Source organism: Cebidichthys violaceus, unplaced genomic scaffold (assembly GCF_023349555.1).
Source record: "Cebidichthys violaceus isolate CVI_PGR_0920_01 unplaced genomic scaffold, fCebVio1.0.p SCAF_10, whole genome shotgun sequence".
In the NCBI taxonomy this organism is placed as follows: domain Eukaryota; kingdom Metazoa; phylum Chordata; class Actinopteri; order Perciformes; family Stichaeidae; genus Cebidichthys; species Cebidichthys violaceus.
In genome coordinates, this window is record NW_027176263.1 from 1114371 (window position 1) to 1136675 (window position 22305).

Sequence of the window (22305 nt, forward strand, 5' to 3'; positions counted from 1 at the left end):
GTCAAAGTTAAGCTTTAAACAAAAAAACAAGTATTGCTCTTTGTGCACTCGATGTTCTAAACATCCCATGTTGCCACTCCCGGCTGAGCATTAATCGTTTTAACAATTTAAATCTGAGATTGGGCTGTGTCATTGCAGTTGCAGCCAATCAGCTGTCATCGTGGGGGATTAGATTATAAATTCATTCATTTGGGGCAGGTTTTCCCCCATTCGGCTGCAGTACAGGAAATATTAACCCCCCCCCCCCCCCCAAAAAAAAATGATGTTCTATAAATACTTTCAACACATGACTACAATACGAATCAATGTTTGCTCTGTAGGTATTTCTCTACCTGCTTCTCTAAAATCTTTAGGACATTCTGGGAGAAGACATAGTTGCATCCCTGCTACGATCCAGTATGTAACCTGTCCCTGGAACACAAACGGTACTGCAGCATCGCTCACTTTTAAAACAGTCACAAAACAGCATATATGCAATACAAAAACTCCAGTCAGCATTAGGCTGATAATGGGATAAAAAGAAATATTTACAAACAAGACGTAGGTTGTTTTTTTGTTCAACATTTTAAGGGTACATGCATGATTCTCAAGTCAAAAAATCTAAAAGCGTGATCGCACAACTTTGAAACTGACATGGAATGTATGTCCTGCTGGTTTCTAAAGGTAAGGTCAAGTCTCTTCATATTAAATTACCTATAAAAATATATATATAAATAAAAAGGTGAGGGTATTGTGTTGCGAAAAGCTGCAGCAGCGGTCAACGTTTAGCTGCACCGACAGAACGAAAAAGGAAGAAGGTAACAAAAGGGAGGAAGAGCTGCGCGAACAGAAGGTGGCCGTCGAGCATCGAGCGAACAGAGGAAGAGCTGCTGAGTCAGCGCGCTCCGCTCAAGTTTCAGAACTATGTTTGTAAATGTGGGTTCCAGAGTGAGTCAAGGCAAGTGTGGAAATCACAGTCTAGACCAAAGATTCGCGACGAGACAAAACTGTTGCAGCGGTGAGAACTGTCCGCCTCGGCTCCACTCAAGCCGGCTGATGGTGTCGCCTGCGACTCGGCTCGTCAAGTCGCCAGCGGCTGGTTTGCAAAGTCAGCCGGTCGCCTAGGTTACAAACGATCAGCTGGTCAAAAGTGACGACAATGAGGAAAGAAGAGGATAACTTCATCAATTTGTTTGAGGAACAGCCGCGTCGGATTATTTGTTAACAATTAACAGCTGACAAATCTGAAACTTAATTGGAAATATTCTGACAGCAGGATGAACAATATGATCCATACGATCGACGTTATTTAAACCTGTAACACTGTAAAACTAAAATCCTTTACAGGCTAAGTTGTGGTGTTTTGTTCCACGTTATTGTTGATGCATCATGTTTCAGATGTTCATCCTGTCTGAATCAGCAGCTGGCAGTACTTTCTCTGCACAGAGTGTGTATTTTTATCTCTTTACCTCCACAAATCGATGGATAGTTTCTGCTGTGTGCACAAAAGGACAGCGCGGGCTCATGAACGCTGCAGCGCGACTAGATGACTAGATGACTCGGCCCGTGGCCTCCCACTCTCTGTTGCACTTGGGCACGAGGTGGGATAAGAAAGAACAGTCCTGCTTCGTTGCATCGGTGTAAACTGACAGATTTCAGAATATTGCAGACTGGCGCATTGCAAGTAGTTGCGAATTTCACATTATCCCGTCGCAAATCTTTGGTCTGAACTGCACTTATGACCGTTCTCAAACTGAGATGAAGGCGCACATTCTACAACTCCTTTGACACAGGTGTCTGCTAGAAGTCTCAGACTTGGTCTAGAACACTGACATCTCTATGTTCTAGAACTAAGGCAAAGCTGGGTTCTATATTATAGAACATTTTAAAAAAACGGGGGGAAAAAGGCAGCCTGGTTCTAAACCCTCCAGGAGTTTGAGGCCAAATATTCTGTCTGAATGCTCTGAAACACTCTTGGTTGTGTGGGATGAACTATGACCACAGCAGATCTTTTTTTTTTTTTTTTAAGGCTCCTAAGAGAGAAACTCTTTCTCCAGCTCAAAAACGGAGGTCCGTCCCGGGGAACTCTGAATGCGGCAGAGCGGCACAGTGCAGTCTCGTTTCTGGCCCTCCGTGTCCATGTCCAGTAGGGAGCAGCCCGTCCCCACGTCTGAGGACAGCACTACGCTTAGGTTTTGGGCCGTCTTCTCTCCGGAGTAGTGGCCCAGGGAGTAGCTCTTGTTGCGCCCTCGCAGCAGGGCCCAGGTATGTGGCTTGGCCCGGAACGACACTGGCCGTGGTCTGGAGAAGGCCTCCCCACCAGAGGGCTTCTCCGACAACCCGTCCTGCTCTTTTTCTTGCTTCTTCTGTGAGGCTGGAGGAGGCAGAGTGGGTGGGCCATTGGCTGGAAACAGATGGGGGAAGATACATTTTTGGAGCATAAGTATTTTTTTTAAACCGTACACAAGCTTACTTCCCGCACCCCGTTTTTTCCTGTTACTCACTAATGTGGTTGGTGGTGTATTTCTTTCTGCGTAGGCGTGTTCCTGTGTTGTGCTTGCTCTGCTCAGCGGGCTGGCTTTGGGTTTGCGGTGGTGTCTGTGTGTTAGCTGCAGTCTTGTTATTCTGGCCTTCTGTAGCAGCTGCTTGGCCGGGTCTGGACGACTCCGTGTGATGATTGGCGGCCGCAAGCTCGACCTTCCCGGGCCTAGACTGTGACGCGTCCGCCTCAGACGGTAAGAGACACTTGGTGGAGTTGCACTCCATAATGGCTGACATGGAGATGAGATTGACAGGTTGGGCGGCGGTGTGGTTTGACGACGCCTCGTCTTTGCGGGAGCGACCACCCGGCGGCGAGGTGCTGCGGCGGAAGCGGGTCGCACGCTGAAACAGGCCCTCCTTCTTCTTCTTTTCCTTCTCCTCGCGCTGGGGCTCGCAATCCTCCCCAGGAGCGGAGTTTTTGAGAGCCTCCCTAATGTCATAACCGAGCACGACGGACGCCAGCAACGAGCCGCAGCCGTACAGCACGGAGTCGGTCTTGCGGCGAGCCGACGTCCGCTTCAGGCTGTTGGTGGGGGTGACCTGTGGGGTGGTGGAGGTGGACGAGGTGGATGTGGTGGTGTCTTCTGGGCTCTCTGCTGGGCCACCCTGACCTGCCGCCCCAACCCCAGAATCTCCCGACCCACAATGCCCACCGGGGCTCTGAGGCTGCTGCTCGTCCCTCCACAGAGGTAGATCGATGTACACCTGGTTGGGGAACTTGAGCTGCTTTGGCTTGGAGCTGCTGTCAGGACATTCCTGGGAGAACGCCTCATCTTTACCGGCCCCCGCTGAAAACACAGAAGTGGGAATCAGACTTTATAAATAAATGAACCAAACAAGCCCCCTTTCCTCTTCCTAGTACAAGCATCACCAGATAATTAAGAGTACCTGTACACTTGACAAAAAACTACATAACTGTTTGTCTGATAGACATAAAAGGAACATGAGGGACATTAAACCTAGTTTCAAATCTGACAAGTAAACAAGCACTCAAAAGACTTTAAAACCTGTTCAGCAAAACAACATTTATTAGTCACTTTAGAAAACAATTCTGCTCACTTTGTTCAGCGAACAGGGCAGAGAGGGGGACAGACTTTTGGGATTTGACCAGGCTGGTGGACCAGGGATTACTGCCGTCTGACAGAGGACGCACTCTGAAAACCATGCACAGGAACAGAACACATGAAGTAAAAGTTATCTCCATTTGTAGTAGAAAGTGTGTGATAGTTTGTGTGTGTGTGTGTGTGTGTGTGTGTGTGTGTGTACCTCTCAGCAGCAGCAGGTCTTTCTTTGCTCTGCACTGAACTGGGACCCCAGGTTCTTCCTTTCTTCTTGATTCCCTTTTTCACGTCTTCAAACTCTTCTGGCCTGAAGAGGGTGCTACGGCCCCATGTGCGGTTGCTCTCATCTTGGGTAACTATTAACACAGCGACCGACAAGTGTTACTCAAAAGACTCAAAACAACTGCAAGAGGGTGTTGTAAGCAAAACCGCAACCCTGACAGAGAATCTGGTGTAGACGTGTAAGTAAGATTATTAAAAAAAGATATTATGCCATCTGTAGAATCACAGTAATCCCAGTTTGTCGAAAAAAAAATCTTTGTCCTCTCTGTCTCCAAATATGTAGACAGAGAGGACTTAAAAAGTTTAAATGGCAAAGAATAACTCATGGGTGTCATCTCTTAAACGTTTATTTCAAGGCCATTCTACACTGGATTGATATAAAGCTTTAATTATTTTAATAATTGCATTTTGATTCAGGAAGATTCGAGTGACAAACTTTTTTCATACTAGAAGATATCACCAATGTAAATGAATTTCTGAAAGTGAAATCAAAAGGCCAAAAAGCATAAAACAAAACCCAAAAGCTGTTATAAAAGCTTCTTATAGCTGTAGGTTGCGAGGGCAACAGACGAGGGCAAAACCAGTAAAAAGTGCAAATTAACAGCACTACCAGTTCCTTTTAAGAATTACTTCATTTAAACCACATAATATAATATGATTCAAATATGAACAGAGGACTGGCCCAAGTCTATGGCATAAACCTCATAATTGTTATCAAGAGCACCTGTGAAACAACCAGCAAACCCCAAAATCCACACATCGGGAAAACCTCGTCAATCAGAGAATATAAGCCCCAGTGAACGGAAGCAGTTAGGCATCAAACCCTTTCATTTGTCAAGGTTAGCCAAACATCACATGCAGCGCTCGGTGCCGTTGGCCTCACGCGCTGCACGTGGGAAGCCGATAGCTTGCCTTTCTTCGTGAGCCGCCTCGAGGCTGTGAGCTCGCTGGTCAGATCAACATCCTGTTGGTAAACATACAAACTGTCCCTCTGCATGTGGGACATCACTGAGGAGGGAAACATACGCGTTACCTCTGACCGACATGAGCCCTACGACACAAGTTACGTTCACTTGTATTCCACACATAGGTCAATGTCAGTAATACAATAAATACAACAACTATATCTTGACTTTTTTCATGACATACTATGACATTTTTGTGACTTTTTGGCGTGCTATAATATGAAGTTTTTAATGACTTTTTTTATGACATACTACATGATAACTTTTTTGTTATAATACATTGCAATGCAGAGATTCATGTCTGAATATCGGCCTTTACTGTAAATGCTTGAGAGGAATTTGTTCCCGTTATTGCGAGGGCGTTAGAGCGTGACTAACGACACCATCAAACTGTTCAAACAACTGGCTGACTGCTCGTGGCTCCGGAGCTTTCGTTCACACGGCTCTGGTCATTGTGACACTGTTCCCATGTTCCCGTTCCCATGAAACTCTCAGAGAGTTGATGTGATTTCTTCAGAATGGTTTTCATATTTATATAAGAAGATTTGACTTAATGCGGGCCAAGAAATACAGAACCACAGCTACAAGAAAACACTGACACAGAGGTGGAGGAGACGGTCAAACTTCACACTAAGGAAAACTTTAAAAAAAAAAAAAAACGGACAGAACTTACGCTGGATTGCTCGTAGCCGGGGGATGAGAGTGGGGCTGCTGGGAGGAGAGGAGCTGGTGCTATGAAGGCTTCGCCTCTTGTCCATGGAAGGCGACGCCTGCACGGTGATCTTATGCTGGAAGTCTGCAAAATGCAACACGCAGATACGGTCATTACAATCTCAGAATAGCAGGTGGGGGTCACAACATTGATCCTAAATCAGAAACGGTCAAAATGTGCTTTCGATTTCGACCTTAAAAGTCAAAAGCAGGATTCTCTGACTCTCCCAGTTTTGTTTTCTATTCATCCCCGGCCTCTTGCGTGCGAGAGAAAAGAAAAGCACTTCAAAGACGACACAACGCAGCCCACACTTTTCTAAGTTTGAAGGCTGCAGAAGATTTCGAGACTGGCGCAACCAGTGGAGCCCTTTCCCCAAAGTAAAATGTGGATTCAGAGAACTGTGACACCCCTACTCACTAGACATTGCTTTGTCAGTGAACATCTCATTAACCTAAAGTTGGTCTCAGTAACACTTCAGCTCTTTTCACCGCTCACACTGGTAGACCACCAATTTAAATATGAAACCAAGACAGCTGTTCGGTATGTTCACTCGCCTGAGGGCAGGCTGATGCGGTTTCCATCCTTCAGTTTGAGGCGGGAACGCTTGAATTTGCCTTTCCTCTTCTTCACGTTGGGCTTGTCTTTGTTGAGCTGGAAGATGAGGATGTTGAGCTCTCTCTCCAGCACGTTGATCTCCCGCTCCGCCAGCTGCTGCTCCCGACGCTTCAGAAGCTCCTCCTGAGACTTCTGCTGGACGGTGGCCCGAGTCAGCTCCTCTTCTCTGGAACGCAGCTCCTGGAGGAACCAGGTGTCAAGATACATATATAGTGAAACTGGAAGACAGACATTTGCTGTTGCCACAATGTCCTGGGAACACTGGCACACCGTCAAGGCTAGAGTGAAGACTGTTAGTTTGTTTTTTTTGGACTCAATTGTCTTGTAAGACAGAAGAGAATGCATTGCAAGACAAACAGGTAGGAATACATCTCATAATTCCCATAAAACAAGGGAAAAGCTCTTGCAGATAAGACAACAATAGGGAGGCAGGAGTGTTTGCCATCTATTAAATAACTCCTTCTACAACACGTTGGTACCAGGAGATTACTGCCTGCTGTTTCAGGCTGTATTACAAAGCTAACCGGTCCCCATTTTCTCTTTAATTGCTCTCAGCTGAGTAATAATAATCCTTACTGGATGACTTACATAAAGCAGCTTTACAGTCAAGCCACTTGAGCCACCCACCTAGACACAGATTACTGTGGGACGTTTACAGGAAATCTTAGGAAATTTACGATGGGAAAATGTGAGATAAAGCTCAAAGATTTTTATTTCTTTCTTCTCGTGATTTATGAAAGCTTTACACAGCAAACAGACTTTATAGAGCTTTTATGTCTCGATGAGTTGGTGCAGGTTCAGTTGAGTGTTTAAGTGATTAATTGGGATGATTACATAACACAAGGGTACATGTTAAAAATGTGGTTTAACGTAACTGAACAGTTATGATACATTCATATAAAATACAATAAAAGATATAATTATCAAATAAAAGGCATAAATTAAGTCTCTTGAAACCCTGTGTCATTCAGTTCACCATTCGTTGACTCAGCTCTTTGTGCTGATCCGGCTGTTTCTACAAACACTAATTAACCCCCCTCTTTAAGCCAGCAATGGGAGATTTAAACAGGAAGCAGATTAAGGTCTTAACAAGGGGAAGTACGCTAAAGCACCTCGGCATTAATAACACTTTTTGTCTAACGCGTGATTAGCTTTTCCACTGAAAGTAACCAATTAAGTCAATAAAAAGCTGCCCCAAGCGATTCTGCACGGTTAGATTCATCTCAATAACAGATTAGTCAACATGTACCATCACTGGAAAATAACAAACGTAGAGCACAGTACAAGAAGGATAGAAGGTCGGCTACATAAGCTGCATGTCAGGTTTCTAAGTTCCCACTCTAACCTCATGTTGTGAGTACGGTGTAATGTCAGTGGCTCCAACATATTGACCTATGATATATATTGTTTCATCGCTCTGCTCTACCTTCTCTTTGGTCCTGAGCTCATCAAACATCTCCTGGATCTCCACGCGCCAGTCGTCCTGCATGCTGTGGAAAGAGTCCTGTGGCATGGTGGCCATCACCGCCTCCTCGATGGCCGACAGCTGCTCCAGGATGCAGGAGAAGGAGGGACGAACGTGGGGGTCCTGGTCCCAGCACTCTGGACACACACATTGAGATGTAAAGATTACAGATACGTCCTCTACCACACATATTGTAACTAAAACACAAAAAGGTACATAACCATTAGCTATAGAACAGGCAGGTTTAATGGTCGGTTGTAAAGGTCATATGAAACAACAGTAAAAAAAAGAAATCACTACATCCTGCAGCATTACTGCTATGTTGCACATTTACCTTCCATGAGCTTGGCGAAGGGTTCGGGGCAAGTCGATGGGATTGGTAGAGTTAACTTGTTGACTGCCACACCGTAAGCAACAGCCAGGCCGTCTATCCCACGATACGGCACCTCCCCTGTTAACAGCTCCCACAGCAAGACGCCATAGCTGGTGTTTGACGCACATACAGAGAAAGTTTAAAGAGAGTAAAAGGAAAGTAAAGGAGAGAGTAATACTGTGTAAGTAGTAGTAGATCATATTTTGTCATTGGGTGGGTGTCTGGGGTGTAATTTGTCATACCTCCAGACGTCGCTGCCTTTGGAGAAGAGCGATGACTTGATCACCTCGGGGGCCATCCAGGAGTAGGTGCCTGCGGCTGACATCTTTGTGGTTTTGTGCCACTCCCTGGCCAGGCCGAAATCTGTGATCTTCAAGGTCTTCCTCCCGATGTCGTCATTCTCAATCGTTTCAAGTAATAAAACTGAGAAGAGAGCGAGAGAGAGAGGGATACATTAGAGAGAGTGGGAGAGGGCATAACAAGCGCTGAGTGATTGAGAGAAAGGGGAAAGTGGAAAGACAGGGTTGGGATGAAAGTGACAGATGTGTGTGTGTGGGGGAGGTGGGGGGGTAGAGGAGAAAGGAGAAAGACGATGAGTGAAAGAGAAAGGGAGATACAAAGAGAGAGAGTGGGACGGAGAGGAATACGGCCGTGCAGGTGAGGAGATGATAGTCGATATTCAACAGGGCCGAGGTATGCGGGTCATTTATTACTGTAGTAACAGAAGGTTGACAGCGCCACAAAGCTCCTGTCCTCAGGTCCTAAAACTGTTTTACACATTAAAGACAGACGGAACCCTCGGAACCCGCCTGTAACACTACACCTGGCCTGAGAGCGCTGCCACAGGGAAGCCACAACCCACTGACGTGTGAAGTCAAGTTTATTCACCCATTTAATATCAGTGCTCTGTTATTCACCCCCTCCGTGTTCTCATATAAACAGATGTTTATCATTTTGAACCAGTTTCAACTCGGTGAGATACATGAGACTCCAGTTCTATTTAGTTATGAACTGAAATTACGTTTGCTACTCAATTCAATGCAAGAAAATAAAGATTTTTCTATATTTCATTTGCAAAAAAAGAAATTAAAGCAAAGACTATACTGCCTAGCTTAAATAATATACTAAAATATGTGAGAGACATATTGGTGTAAATTAACAATATTTTTATTATTGATTATTGAATTTTCTGCTTATGTAAAAACACCTCAAAAATAGTTAAAAATGTCCAATAAAATGTCCTAAAACCAAAGGTGACGTCTTCGAACGTGTTGTTTTGTACGACCAACTGTCCAAAACTTAGAACACTTTAAAATAAATTATAACAATTCACAGCAAATTCTCCAAATAGTGAAGATGAAACCAAGGAATGTTTGTCTTTCCTTAAAAAAAGAAAGAAATGACAAACAATTGATTATTAAATTAGTTCAAGATTCATTTTCTGATCGATTGTTTCAGATGAAGCTAAAGAGACACATCCGAGTGAAAACCATAGAAATGTAACCAAGAGAATTAGAGTTAAACATGCTGAAGTAAAATGCACACAAATAGCATTAAACAAACAAACGTAAGTAAGTCCTTCTCAGTTCAGTAGAGCAAACAGGAGTTAACACTAATACACACAGGAGTCAACAAGGCGCTGAGCATTTAATCTTTTTGAACCCGTGCCGCCCACGACCAGTGTTCCCTTTCAATAACACCTGCTCTCTGTGTGCCGACCACTATTCCTGTTATCTCCTCGACTAGAACAAGCAGCCAAAGCCAAGACTCTTTGATCCTTTTCATCCTCTTGGTATTATTTTCAAAATGTGTTTTTTTTTTTTTTTGCCTCTGCCAAGATCTCCTCACATAACAAACTGTCTCATTTCATTATTTACACACAGCCTGAACACTGCAGGTCAGAGTGAACATGTCCCATCAGCTGTGCTGCTTTTACAGAAACTTAAACTTGAGAGTCTAAATGTCCCTTAAAGTGGTAGGACAGAGGCACTTAGGTGTTAGGGTAAATAAAACACTCGAGTGCACTGCTGACACATAAACTCTGTGCTAATATTCCCATGGGAAGGTAACACCTACTGTATCACAATGTTTTAAAAAAATGTTACTCTGTCTGAAGGCTACTTGTTAACTGCTTTCAACAGAGGCTCTGTGATCGGTGGGAGCAAGTATTACCTGAACGGAGGAGCTGTATTTAGTAGCTGCGTTTGCTGTATTATCTCACTGACCTTGGACTTCCTCAGTCCAACAGTGCCAAACTAAAAATCTGCCAAAACGCACGCGCACACCTCTCAATCACAGTCGTGCGCAAACATGAAACTATATTACATTTATGTACTTTTAACCACCTGAGGCGTTATGGTTTACCTGCAATACGAATAGTGATCTTCTGACTTTAGGAACAGATATTCATAAAACTCAGACTCTACTGAAAATCTGTGTGCGACGAAAAACAGAAACAAATATATGCAGAATTACTTTCTTATGTAGCGCTATGCCCACTCCCATAACTGGCCATAAATGCTGCACTTTTTCAGTGTTATACTGATACCAAATACTTATACTTACTGTGTAGAAGTGATTGGTAAATAAGGCTTTAACTACACATCTTAACTTTTAAGTGAAGGTGTTCATACACGCATTCAATCGAGACTAATGTTAATTTGATCATTATTGTTTGCACAAGGTTTATTAAATTGTGTTGTTACAATTTGACAGATTTGTTGATTAATTGACAGAAATCTACTCGATGGAAGGAGCAACGTGTGAGATTTGGCCAGTATTTAACTAAAAATTAACAAACATTATCAAAAGAATGTAACGGTTTTGTCGTTATGCCAAGTAGGTCAATGTTTTGTGCTGCAGAGACGTGTACCGCCAACCAGCAGGATCCGGCCCGGACTCTCTAATCAGACTCGTTCTTCGAGAGGCGAAAGTGAGTCACGGCAGCGCTGCTCTGCCCTCAGTCCAGAGAATATGATCCATGATCCGTGCGTGTTTTGATAGTTTGTTTATTGGATTAAATCCAAAAGTAGGACAAATGAGAACACAACTTTCACTCTTGCCTCATACCTGCTGCTTCGCCTGTAGTAGAGCGCGCGGCAGCTCTAGCGGACGTACCCCGAGTTAGCGGTTAACTTGAATTCAGAAGAGGGACTGACCCCGGCAGACGGCCCCGAAAGCAAACTTTCTGTTTCTGCGTTTACAAGTGTTTGACCCAACGTGCCGGGCTTTGTGCTGGCTGAAGTAGAGTTGCTGCAGCCGCAGCCTGAGCTCAACTATCAAAGCTTACAAGGACACAAAGATGGCTAACGTGACACAACCGGCTCTCAGAATTTCACCAGTTTGGTCCAATTTTGCATATTTTCTTTTAATGAGCCCAGTAGTAGAGGTGAATGCACCCTACGTCTCTGGAGCAGGTGGCTAGGCATTACACCTTGTTTTTCCAGCTTCTAAATGAAGAGGATTTGCTGTTTGTCTTTGTTTTATGTGACGCAAAACTAAACATGCTTAAGTGTCTTATCATTGTCGGACAAAACAAGCAATTTGAGGACGTTTATATAGACCAAACAATCGATTGCCAATTAACAAATATTAATGATTGCTTGCAGCCCCGGATGCAACGCAACACAAGCCTACTATTCACACAGCTAACACCATATGCTGCCTTACTATACTGTATATTATTGACTAGTCTCAACTGCATTTTACTACAGCAGAAAAGCAACTACTTCACGTGACCCATCATCTCAACGAAGACAGACAACACATGAACTAGTTCCTGTGAACAGCAGATTATTGTTGCTCCTTACACGCGTTGAAGACACATTTTCAGACGGTGAAGTGATTTCAAGCAGCCTTTTAACCGCCGTGTGACTCCTATGGGTCTCCACTGATAACAGGGGTGTTGGTGCCATTACTAGCCTTCGGCACGGAGGGGATCCTCTACCCAGGCTGCAACAATAGGAATGCCATTACAAACAGGTTTCACTAGACCAATGATATACTCCTACTTCCTGTTGTCAAGTTCCCTCTCAGTGATTCCATAGATTCCTCCCAGCAGGCTCTGTAGGTTTATAATGACTTATGACGGGTTAGTTACATAACCTAGAAGAACAGTGGTTTTGGGATAGCCCCTTCTGCATTGATTGGCCGATAGAATATCATGCCAAATACTTTCTTTGTAGCGCCATGATACTTCAGTGTCAGCCCTCTAGAAATGTCTGATAAAAGAGCGAACTCCCGTCTACATGACTGACGTGCATGCTGACGTGATGCTACAACAACACCTTTAAACCTCAGTCAGCCAGACATTTTGTTTGGTTATTAGCAGCAAAGCTAACAACACAACCACGCTACATAGCCGCCGCTGGTAAACCTGCGGCTTGTGATTTATTGAGCGTTAAACATCGTCATCCATCGTACATTCTCGGAAACCCATCGGCTGTTGGTCTGACGACAGATTCAGGTGCAGCCAGCAGATATCCGAGGCAAGAATTTGTCTTCCGTGCGCTGCTCGCTGTTAACGATTAGCAACTTCAGGTGCAAGACTGGAGTTGAGAGACAACGTGTACAACCGGACTGTTTCACAAGTAGCCAGTTTACAAGCTCATTTCAAACCAAAGTGATTAGTCACTACTAGTGATTAGTCACTACTACTCGGACAACAAACAGAAACGCTTCTGATGATAAGAGCTTGTCCCATTGCCTACCGATAGATATGAATGCAAAATCTGCTTGCGAGATTCTCCATTACACAATTCTATTGTTTCGGCTCTGTACTTCTATCAAAGAATGAATATAGAAATTAATACATATCACAAGAAATAACTTATCAGTAAATTAAATAGACAAAATAGGCAATTGAGGCTGCAACTAAGAACAATATTGGTTAACCTGCCATTTATTTTCTCAATTAATTGTTGATTATAAAGAGCCCAAGGTCTTGGACTAAAGCCTTTGTCCGAGCTACTTAGTGTTTCATTGTCTGCATGAATTGTGCTATAGAAATAAAGTTTATTATTTACATGTTTAAGTAACTCTCACAATCTGCATTTATGCTCAAGTTTTCTGAACTTGAATGCATGCAACATCGAAACTGAGACACACCACTGACATCCGTTATCAACTGTCACTGTTCAAAGAGCAGAATTACTACAATTTTAAACATAATGTTGTTGAGAACTACAGAGTGCTACTTTGTCTTCGATGGCTGTGGTGTACTGGAGACCTTCTTCAGGATCCCGAAGATAAAGGACAAGACAACCTAAGACCAGCAGTGGGATTTGTGGGAGATTTTTGTGATTGTATTCGGTTCATTTAATAGTCTGCCTCCCAAGGAGGAGTGAGAGCTGCCAACGAGTTCCTGGCATGGCAGAAAGATACAGCTGTGAAAACAGCATGTAGCAGGCACATTGAAAAAAAAAGTTATTCTTTAAATGTGTCACTGGTTACAGACGATTTCTACATTCAAACTGTCTCAAATAGGCCAAATAGTCTTGTAACAATACATTCAATTGCATTCAAAAAGCAGAACCAGATGTTCTGGTTGACTTCTATTTAGGGTAATCCTAAAAGTCAAGCCTGAGGCCAAACCCCACCCTAAAGTTAGCACATTTTAAAGCCTTCACAGCTGTGCTTGTTGCACAAAATCAGGCTGTGGCTAGTCAGTGTCGGGTATAGTTTGGATGACATGTTGAACAATTGGAGGTGGGGTATTGATAAGCTAATTATTGCTTGTGCATCTCATGATTTGAATTACGTCTATATATATATATATATATATATATATATATATATATATATATATATATATATATATATATATATATGTAGGCCATGTCTTTAAACAAGGTTACATGTGGGTAAAAATAGCCAGAGGTTATGGCAAATGCATTGATGCACTGACATCCATGAATTTGCTGGTATACTAGAGACATGTGGGCAAAGTAATCTAACCACTAAATTCACAAAAGAAGCTTCTGTACTCCTCACCCAAATATTAGAAAAGGCTACTAAATGGAATAAAAGGATTCACATGCTTAAGAGGAGGGCCTATGCTTATGTTAGGTATAAAGACTCTGCTTACAGAAAACTATTGTTCGTATTAATAAATGTATCGAAGAAAGTTCCATCTCAGTATGTTCTTTCCCTCATTCTATATTTTCTTACTCTTTTGACAGGAGAATGTTTTGAAGTGGACAACAGTGCAACGCAATCGGAGATGGATATGCCCCCAAGGCAGACCCCACCCTCAGTCCAACCCCCCCATTTGATTCCCTTTTCCAACAGTGGATCTCGAGGCAGACCCATCTTTCAGGGTGGAGCAGTGGGCAGATCAGAAGCAGAGCTGCTGCCTTCAAAGCAGCTCCCACGCTTCTTCCCATTGCTTTTTCCCCCTCAAGGTACAAAAGAAAAGAAAAACACTTTTTGGGCAAACGTTACCATTTCTTCTGTCTTCAACAAGCTAAAATACCTCAAGTTTAACTCCCCGACACTCTGCAGCACTGGAAATTTCACAAAATTAAAAACTAAAAGCCATTTTTAGAACGTTTTGGAATACTCAGCACATTAAATAGTCTTAGATTGGGTTAATTTGTGTTTTAAGTACTTTCCCTGTATTAAAGAAAATGTAGCTAAATCCATACCTTAAGTATTCCACATATATCAAATATGCACATCCAAGAAGAGCAAGTCTTGAATTAGTATTGAGCAATGAATTTGCAAACAACACAAAGCCAGTTGCGTTTGTTAATGTCTTTGTCTGTCTAGTCTTTGTCTAAAACTGTTCTCCAATATGATACAACTTATCAAAACAAACTTTGAAATGGTTTACTCATCCACTACTATAGGGGTTTCAAATGAACCATTATCTAAGCAGAGTCCTGAGGCTTCATGGTTGCTGTAAAAATTGTGAGTGCAGCCTCCTAACTTGCAGTGGCAGTATTTTCGTAACTGTGCCAACAGACTTAGCATGAGAGTAAGAGGGCTTCCTGTAGTAAGCAGAAACAAGGCAGCGAAACATTCCCCGACTGGTCCGTCTCTACCGGCTGAAATGAGAGTGCCCCCAGGCATTCTGGTTGATGGGAAAAGGATCAGGGCTAATGGCTGGCTAAATCCATCTATCATGGTCACGTCTCTCCGGGCCACTTGCTCTTTGTCTGTCCTCTTCCTCTCCTGGTTTGTGTCTGTTTAGGCTTGAATTAACCCATAACTGGTTAAAACATGACAAATGTTCGTGTACAGCCAGCACCTTTTTGCTGTGTAAGCATCTATCAATGTCCTAAAAGGAGCTATGAAGGGGGGATTGGTGGATTCGGGGAAAAAAAAGCAGCTCTGCTCAGCTGTGGGCCCTTTTCCTTTTCACCCTGCCCTCCAACAATAGGTGCAGTCAGGGAGAGGTCATAAAAAACACAGTGAAAGCATCTCCACTCCTCCTCTCTCCCCTCTGCCCATTCTCTCGTCAGAGAAAAGACAGGCAGTAACTGTCTGTGTGTCACCAGGGGTAATTGTGGGAAGCCTGAGAAAAGTTGCCCTGCGACACCTAGTCGAGCTTTAGTAACTTTTCCTCTTAGATTCTACGCATTACAGAAAAATTACAAAAATGAGAATGAAATTGAACTGTAACTGACCCGTGGTGAGCTTGTCATGACCCGAAAATCAGGATTTAATAAGAGGTCTCTTTTGCAATGCTGAAGTAAGGTTGTTCACACTAATTTATAGACAAACAGTTCTGTCAAGAGTTTTCATACCCAGCGGTGCAGCAGCGGGAAGAAATGGAAGATGCATGGAAATAAGATAGCACTGGAATTGAACTGGTAGTCAGTGTCTGTCTATTCTCCGAATTAGGTTTGAGGATAAAACATGTGTGATAGTTGCATCCCTAATTTCTATCTTTACAATGAATATTTCTAATTGCAAAAGGAGCAAAATCATGGCTGTGTGAAAACAATGAAACCACCACAACAACCAAAATATCATTCATTCCACTCTGGGTCATTTTCATCAGACAACTAAAGTTACAACCGTTGCTTAAATGCGATTTGACAACTAATGCGACTAAGAAGACTTTGATTCATCCCAACAACCCTCCTATTTATATTTGAACTTAAACCGTAACTCTGTGCAGTGTGCTACACACACAGAGATGAAACAACAGGTGCAGCTGTCATCTACAGATGCCTAACAGATCCCTGGTTGCTGCAACAAATAGGTCATAGTATCCTGAACGTATTTCAGTGTTCTGACATAAAAGGAAATCCTTTTTGTGATTCCACGACTTTTGGAATACCAATCTACAGAATGACATGTGAGTGAATGAAGACACAGAGGAGGAGGAGGAGGGAGGGGAACACAGAGGCAGCGTGGTGATGAAGTCTAACAATAGCTTCAGATTGATGGGAGAATGCTGTTGCACACGCTCCAAACTAAAACTCGAATCAGTTTCAGTTGTGTTCAAGCACACATTCCTGGCATACCATCGCTTGCATCAAGATACAAAACTCCAAAGTTAATGTGGACTATGCATGCTGGCTCAGGGCCAGGTTTCAGTGGGATTTTTTTTTCTTTTGCTCTATGAAAACTTCCACTCCAAGCTTGAGGGAGAGTTTAAATCAACATTGTAAGATGGGAAAGCACGGGTCAAGAAATGTCTCCTACTAACCTCATAACTTATGTATCCACACACCATAGGACTCTGCTGCCATGTGGCATTTAAGGGGTATATTTCTTCAGTACAATGGAAGAATATTCCATTTTTCTGAGCTTGTCAAGTCAGCAAAGCGTTTTAAATATGCAATCACAACTCTGAGCGTGCACAGTGAGGTCTGCCTGACATGGAGCCACATGAATTACAATGCTAGGCTAGTTATTTCAGAACTAGTTATAATGCCCACACTTATTTTAATGAACGCCTTTGTCAACACAACAGCATTCGTAAACAGTAGCTTATAGATGATAATGGACCTCTGTGGCACAAAAGGCTGCGGCTATACAGACAATACTTAGAGTAAATTCATTGTTTGGCTTTGATGCGTTCAGGAAGTTTCTTGATCCAGTATTTTAAAGTTTCAAAATTGTGCTGGCCAGGAAATAGACGTGAAAAATAACAAGAAGAGAGAGAAAGAGAGAGAGAAACAAGAGGGAAGGTAAGTAAGGAGAAAAATAACGAAGCAAGAAGGGAAACCCCCTCAGTTTGTGGCTATAAAAGAGTACCGCTGCTCTCTGGGAGATTAAATATGAACTGAACAAAACAAAACGAGGGCTTTGAGACCCTCCGAGTCCTAGCCATTCTTCTGGCCACAGTAGCCTAGCAACCGCTGCTTGACCAGTCCATTGTGCAAACGTATGTTAAGCTTTTATCCCTCATTAGCAACATTCCTCCCTGCAGGCCGGGATTTTACAGATTAGGTTGAAAAACACAAAAGGAGATTGGACAAATCTTGCTGACTTCCAACATATTACTTTACAGGCTAATCATTGATCAAATAGCTGCATGTTTGTCTGTGTGCAGCATGTGTACACGGCACGGCGATAAATGGAGGTCCGAGTAGTTGAGTGAAAGGTGGGAAAGTTTAGTTGTGTACCTGTCTGTGCCCTGGTTTACGAGTGAAATAACTTGACAAATATATACCAAGACACACAGCCACACCAACAGACATTTTGCTAATTAACTATTAAATAAATGACAGATTGTAACAAATGGTTTTACCTCGCCGTGTGGATAATTCTCACTCCTATTATCCTCATAGACTAGCCGACGCACACCCAATGCCAACACAAACAACAGGCCCTCCCCAGCTGATGCAACAATTTCTCTTAGCTGCCATATTCTCAGGTTTTGCTCCGAAAACAACCCGACACACCACAGGGTGCCGTGTGTGTGTGTGTGTGTTTATGTGCAGGAGAGTCTTTTGTGAACTCACTGCACTGCCTCAAAGCAAACACGTACAGTTTCCTTTATTCTCTCTTTATTTAGATAAGACAGTATATTGACTGCAGATGTTCAGACTTCTGACCCTGGGACGAGCAGCTGTACTAGTAACAGTGCTGGTAGGATTCATTGCTTGGTCTCATTTTGTGGTTGACAGCGTAGCAGTGGGCTCTGGTTTCAGTGGAAATCCAGAATGAATCCAGAAAAACTGATATTCAACTAGCCTACAGGTAAAATGTTCCAACTTCACAGGTTTCACTGGAGCCTAGCAATGCAATAAGCACACTATGAATGGTCGCTCATAAGCTTGATTTAAAATGTCCCCTCTTCACTTAAAGCTTATCTCCATGTCACAGTGGAGTGGCAGGACAAACACACCGACTTGTGTTCGCAGCACTGTGTCTGTTCGGGGGAGTTTGTTTGTGTATGTTCACCAAACATCCGATTAGCTTAAATAGTCTAGATGGCAGTTACATCCTTTCTCTCCATCTGCTCTATAATTAACACACATCTTTCATTTTAAATAAGGTTGGGCTCGTCTACACTGTTTATCCCACAAGGCATCGGGGGGGGGGGGGGGGGGGGCATAAGCACATAAAATGCATCGTTTCAAAGTTTAGTTTATAATAAATCAACATCTCCAGAGACAATGGCTGATTGTCCACGATCAGAATGATGTGATAGTTTAATCTAATAGAGTGTGTACTCACTGTAGTGGGTCTGGAAGGAGATTTATCTACCATTTACTTTGACTATTTCTTGTGAATATACTGCAAGTGAACGGTAAAATTAGTTAGAAGGGTTAGATGCTTTCAAAATGTCTTCATTTGGTGATCATGGAGGGTCTGATCTGTGTACATTTGACACATTTTGTCTCAACATTCACACATTAATTCTCAGAGATATGCAGGCATCACAATAAAGTTTCTCCCCACATGGCCCCAGGATGATAAAGTCTCTGATCACAAAGGAAGAAATAGTGTTTGGAGTCATGTTGCACACATAAACACACCTGAGTTGAAGTGGGTAGCCTGTGTCAGTGGGTATATGACTCAGACTCTTCTTCTCATAGAGTGCTGACCATTCATTATTCAGTCCTGGGAAACTAAAGTGAGCTGGCTTGTTGTCAATTACCCATCCATGAAGGAACTAGCACAGCACCAGGTTCTAACTACATGACCCTACTCAAGAGTCAGACTTGCTAATACTGAATACTGATCTATTTTATAACACCTGCAGCCATTGTGAAACCTCTACATTTACTACAGTACATTACAACATTCCCTGATGAATAAACAAACATTCCTTCACCACATAAAACCCTGACGTGAATAGTTTTCTTCTTTTTTTCCCCTTGTGACCTCTCTGGCATTAGCTCTGGTTGGTCCAGAACATGGCCTGACAGTGTGGACCGAGTGTGTCTGGTTATGTGTTTGGTAAATCACTGACTTTATTTGAACAACATTTCAGCTTGGATTGGAGAGAGGGGGCTGGGAAAGTGTGTGTGTGTTAAAGGATGAGGAGGGTGAGTGGAGAGGGGTGGGGCTGGGGGATGGGGGGGGGCAGCCCAGCTGAGCAAACTCTTTATTTCACATCCTCTTGATGGTATCCCCCACCACTTCATACAGCCACAGACCATTTACACCTCTTTAAATCCACCCAGAGTAAAAGGGCAGCATTGCAACTGTGATGTTGTGGAAAAGTGTGAATTGTCAGTTTTCAGCAACCTCAATTTAGGCTGTAATGACGAAACTATGTTTTCCTAATAACCTATGAGCCTGCAGTAAACACTTCCCAATGCCCCAAGCCATTGATGACATTAAATAATTACTATATGTGTCGACATGTGGATTTGTCTGGAGCAGATAGGTCTTAAAATAATTGCCAAAATGCTACTAACACAGTTACTCAAGCAGACCGGAAATGCTACCAACACTTAACTATAAATAACTAAAAGGTGGATGGGCTGCATGTGCAACAGGTGGGTGGTTTCCTCAGGAGGACTTTCTCTCCAAAAGTTGGGTTATTTGGCTTAATGTCTCACTCACTCACTCACTCACTCACTCACTCTCACACACACACACACACACACACACACACACACACACACACACACACACACACACACACACACACACTTCAATCTTTGCTTACTGTTGCTAGACTTCAGGTCACGGTGGATAATGGGTACCACGGCCTCCTCGTGCAGATAGAGCATCCCGCGTGCAATCTGCACGGCCCAGTTGACCAGGATGTGTGGAGGAATGCGCCTTCCGGTCAACGCCCGGTTCAGTGTCCCGCCTCGGGCGTACTCCATGACCAGGCACAGGTTGGGCTCCTCCAGACACACTCCCTCCAGTTTGATAATGTTGGGGTGCTGCAGCATGGAGAAGAGTTTCGCTTCTTGTTTAACACCGCCGGCGGTGGCTGTTATGTCCTCGTCCGGGTCTTGCCGAGCTGCCTTCACGGCCACCTCTTGATCTTTCCATGTGCCCCGATACACTTTGCCAAATCCACCCACGCCTATGATCTCCTCTAGCACCAGTTCACTGAAGGGAATCTGCGAAGGGGGGGTCGGGACTTGCTCTCGTGCCCCCACAGACCCACTCGTGGCAGGGAGACGGTAAATAGCGGGCTGGTAGGTGACATAGTTCGAGGGGAAAATCCCGACCCGGTGGTTGATTTTACCCGTCCACCATCCCTCGTCCCCGGAGATCGTTGCGTCTTTGGACAGCACCTCCACCACGTCCCCTCGCCTGAGGCTGAGCTCATCCTCGCCGCTCGCCTCGTAGTCATACGCGGCTGTCCACAGAGACTTGGTGGGGCATAACGGAGCGGAGTGAGCACACGGCCGAGCAGTGGGGGAATCTGTCCGAGCTGTGGGGGAGTCTGTCCAGACGCACGGCCGCCCTTCACCGTTTGGGAAAGCGGCCTGCGAGACATCCATTTCTCGGTGGCCGTAGCGGCACCATATAGGGTGCGGAGCTTTTTAGAACAAAATGAAAAACTTTAAACCGGTAAAATATAACTTTTTTGAAATCCTCATGCTGTCACGCCAACAGAGGGGCATTCCCTGTGCGCAGCCCACGCGACGGGACCAAAACCGTCCGTGTCCAAAGTCCCGTGGGAGCGCGAGAGAGCGTCCACGACCTGCAACGTTATCCACGTCGCCACTCCGGTATAAGTGGATGAGGGTCAATTACTCGCTAGCGAGGTTTGCTGGCTACTGTTAGCCAAAATACTTTTTTAAAGCTAATGTCACCACTCTATGGGTTGACGGTTAAATAGCAATACGCAGTTTTTAAACTAACACTTCATATCTATCTGAAATAATCCCTGCCATGAGAGAGAAACTGGTCCACAACATAGTCCGTCTGCTTTATGCTAATACGAAACAAGCTAAAGTTAGCTCTCCAACCAAGTTTCCCGCAGGTGCCGCAAAGAGATGCACCTGCACGGTCCACTCCGACCGGGTAAAGTGAGACTCCGAGGGGCAGGTTTCTCGTAGGAAGACGCACGTAAAGCTCATCTAGTCACCAAATCCCAAGACGTTAAGTTTACTTTTACGCCTGTGGGACTTTTAACGTGGAATGTTCTACTGCATTGGCTAGCGGGTTAGCTTAGCATAGGTCAGCCTACTGACTAGTAAGGCAGAAAAGTTGCTTCTTTTTCCAGTTTAAGATCGGTCATTCCCAAGTGAGTTTCTCCTTCGTGGACGAGACGAAAAAGCTGATGGTTGAACACTCAGAAAGCACATCAAACATCCTGGAGTTCAACGTAAGAATGCAGGAATAAAAAACTATTAAAAATCGGTCAACTTTAATCAAAACAACCCCCCATCGCCACTCTCGCCAGTCGAAGTCGGACCCAGCAGTGAGCTGTGAGAAGGACCTGCGGGACGCTGCCGCTGCTCTCGCTGCTGGCTGTGGGGGCCTCCGATTGGTGGATTAGATGACACGTGACCGCCGCAGCAGTAGGGGGGGAGGAGGGAGGAGCTACTATAGGAATGTGTGAGGAGTGCGCGCCTTCAGGGAAATTATGGGAATAGTAGAGCATATACAAAGACACACACACACACACACACACACACACACACACACACACACACACACACACACACACACACACACACACACCGCTCTCTAAACACTAGCCATGTGGACATAAAAGTAATTTTAAAGTGAAAATACAACTACTTGGCATACTGCTGCTATTTCGATCAAGTATTTAAACACACACGGAATTTGACTCCGGTGTCAAGTGGCTCTCAGTACTGCGGTCAAGCCAGCCTCCACTTCGAAAAACACAGTCAAGCCAGCCCGCGCGTTGTTTTGCGGTATGCGTATGTACTAGGCATTACGGTAGTAGCGTGTAAAATCTGACT

The 22305-nt window shown here is 44.0% G+C and overlaps 1 protein-coding gene across 1 annotated transcript; it reads right to left on the reverse strand.

Annotated features, from left to right (window-relative positions):
• Nucleotides 1-234: 234 nt before the first annotated feature.
• On the reverse strand, nucleotides 235-21773 carry map3k21 (mitogen-activated protein kinase kinase kinase 21). Its single transcript, XM_068719679.1, has 10 exons — nucleotides 20076-21773; nucleotides 8236-8416; nucleotides 7955-8103; nucleotides 7582-7757; nucleotides 6095-6335; nucleotides 5502-5624; nucleotides 3787-3937; nucleotides 3580-3674; nucleotides 2484-3308; nucleotides 235-2383 (listed from the first exon to the last, which is right to left on the reverse strand). Exons 1-10 carry the CDS (start codon nucleotides 20866-20868, stop codon nucleotides 2013-2015), a joined length of 3105 nt encoding a protein of 1034 aa, XP_068575780.1. The 5' UTR covers nucleotides 20869-21773; the 3' UTR covers nucleotides 235-2012.
• Between the last annotated feature and the right edge of the window lie 532 nt (nucleotides 21774-22305).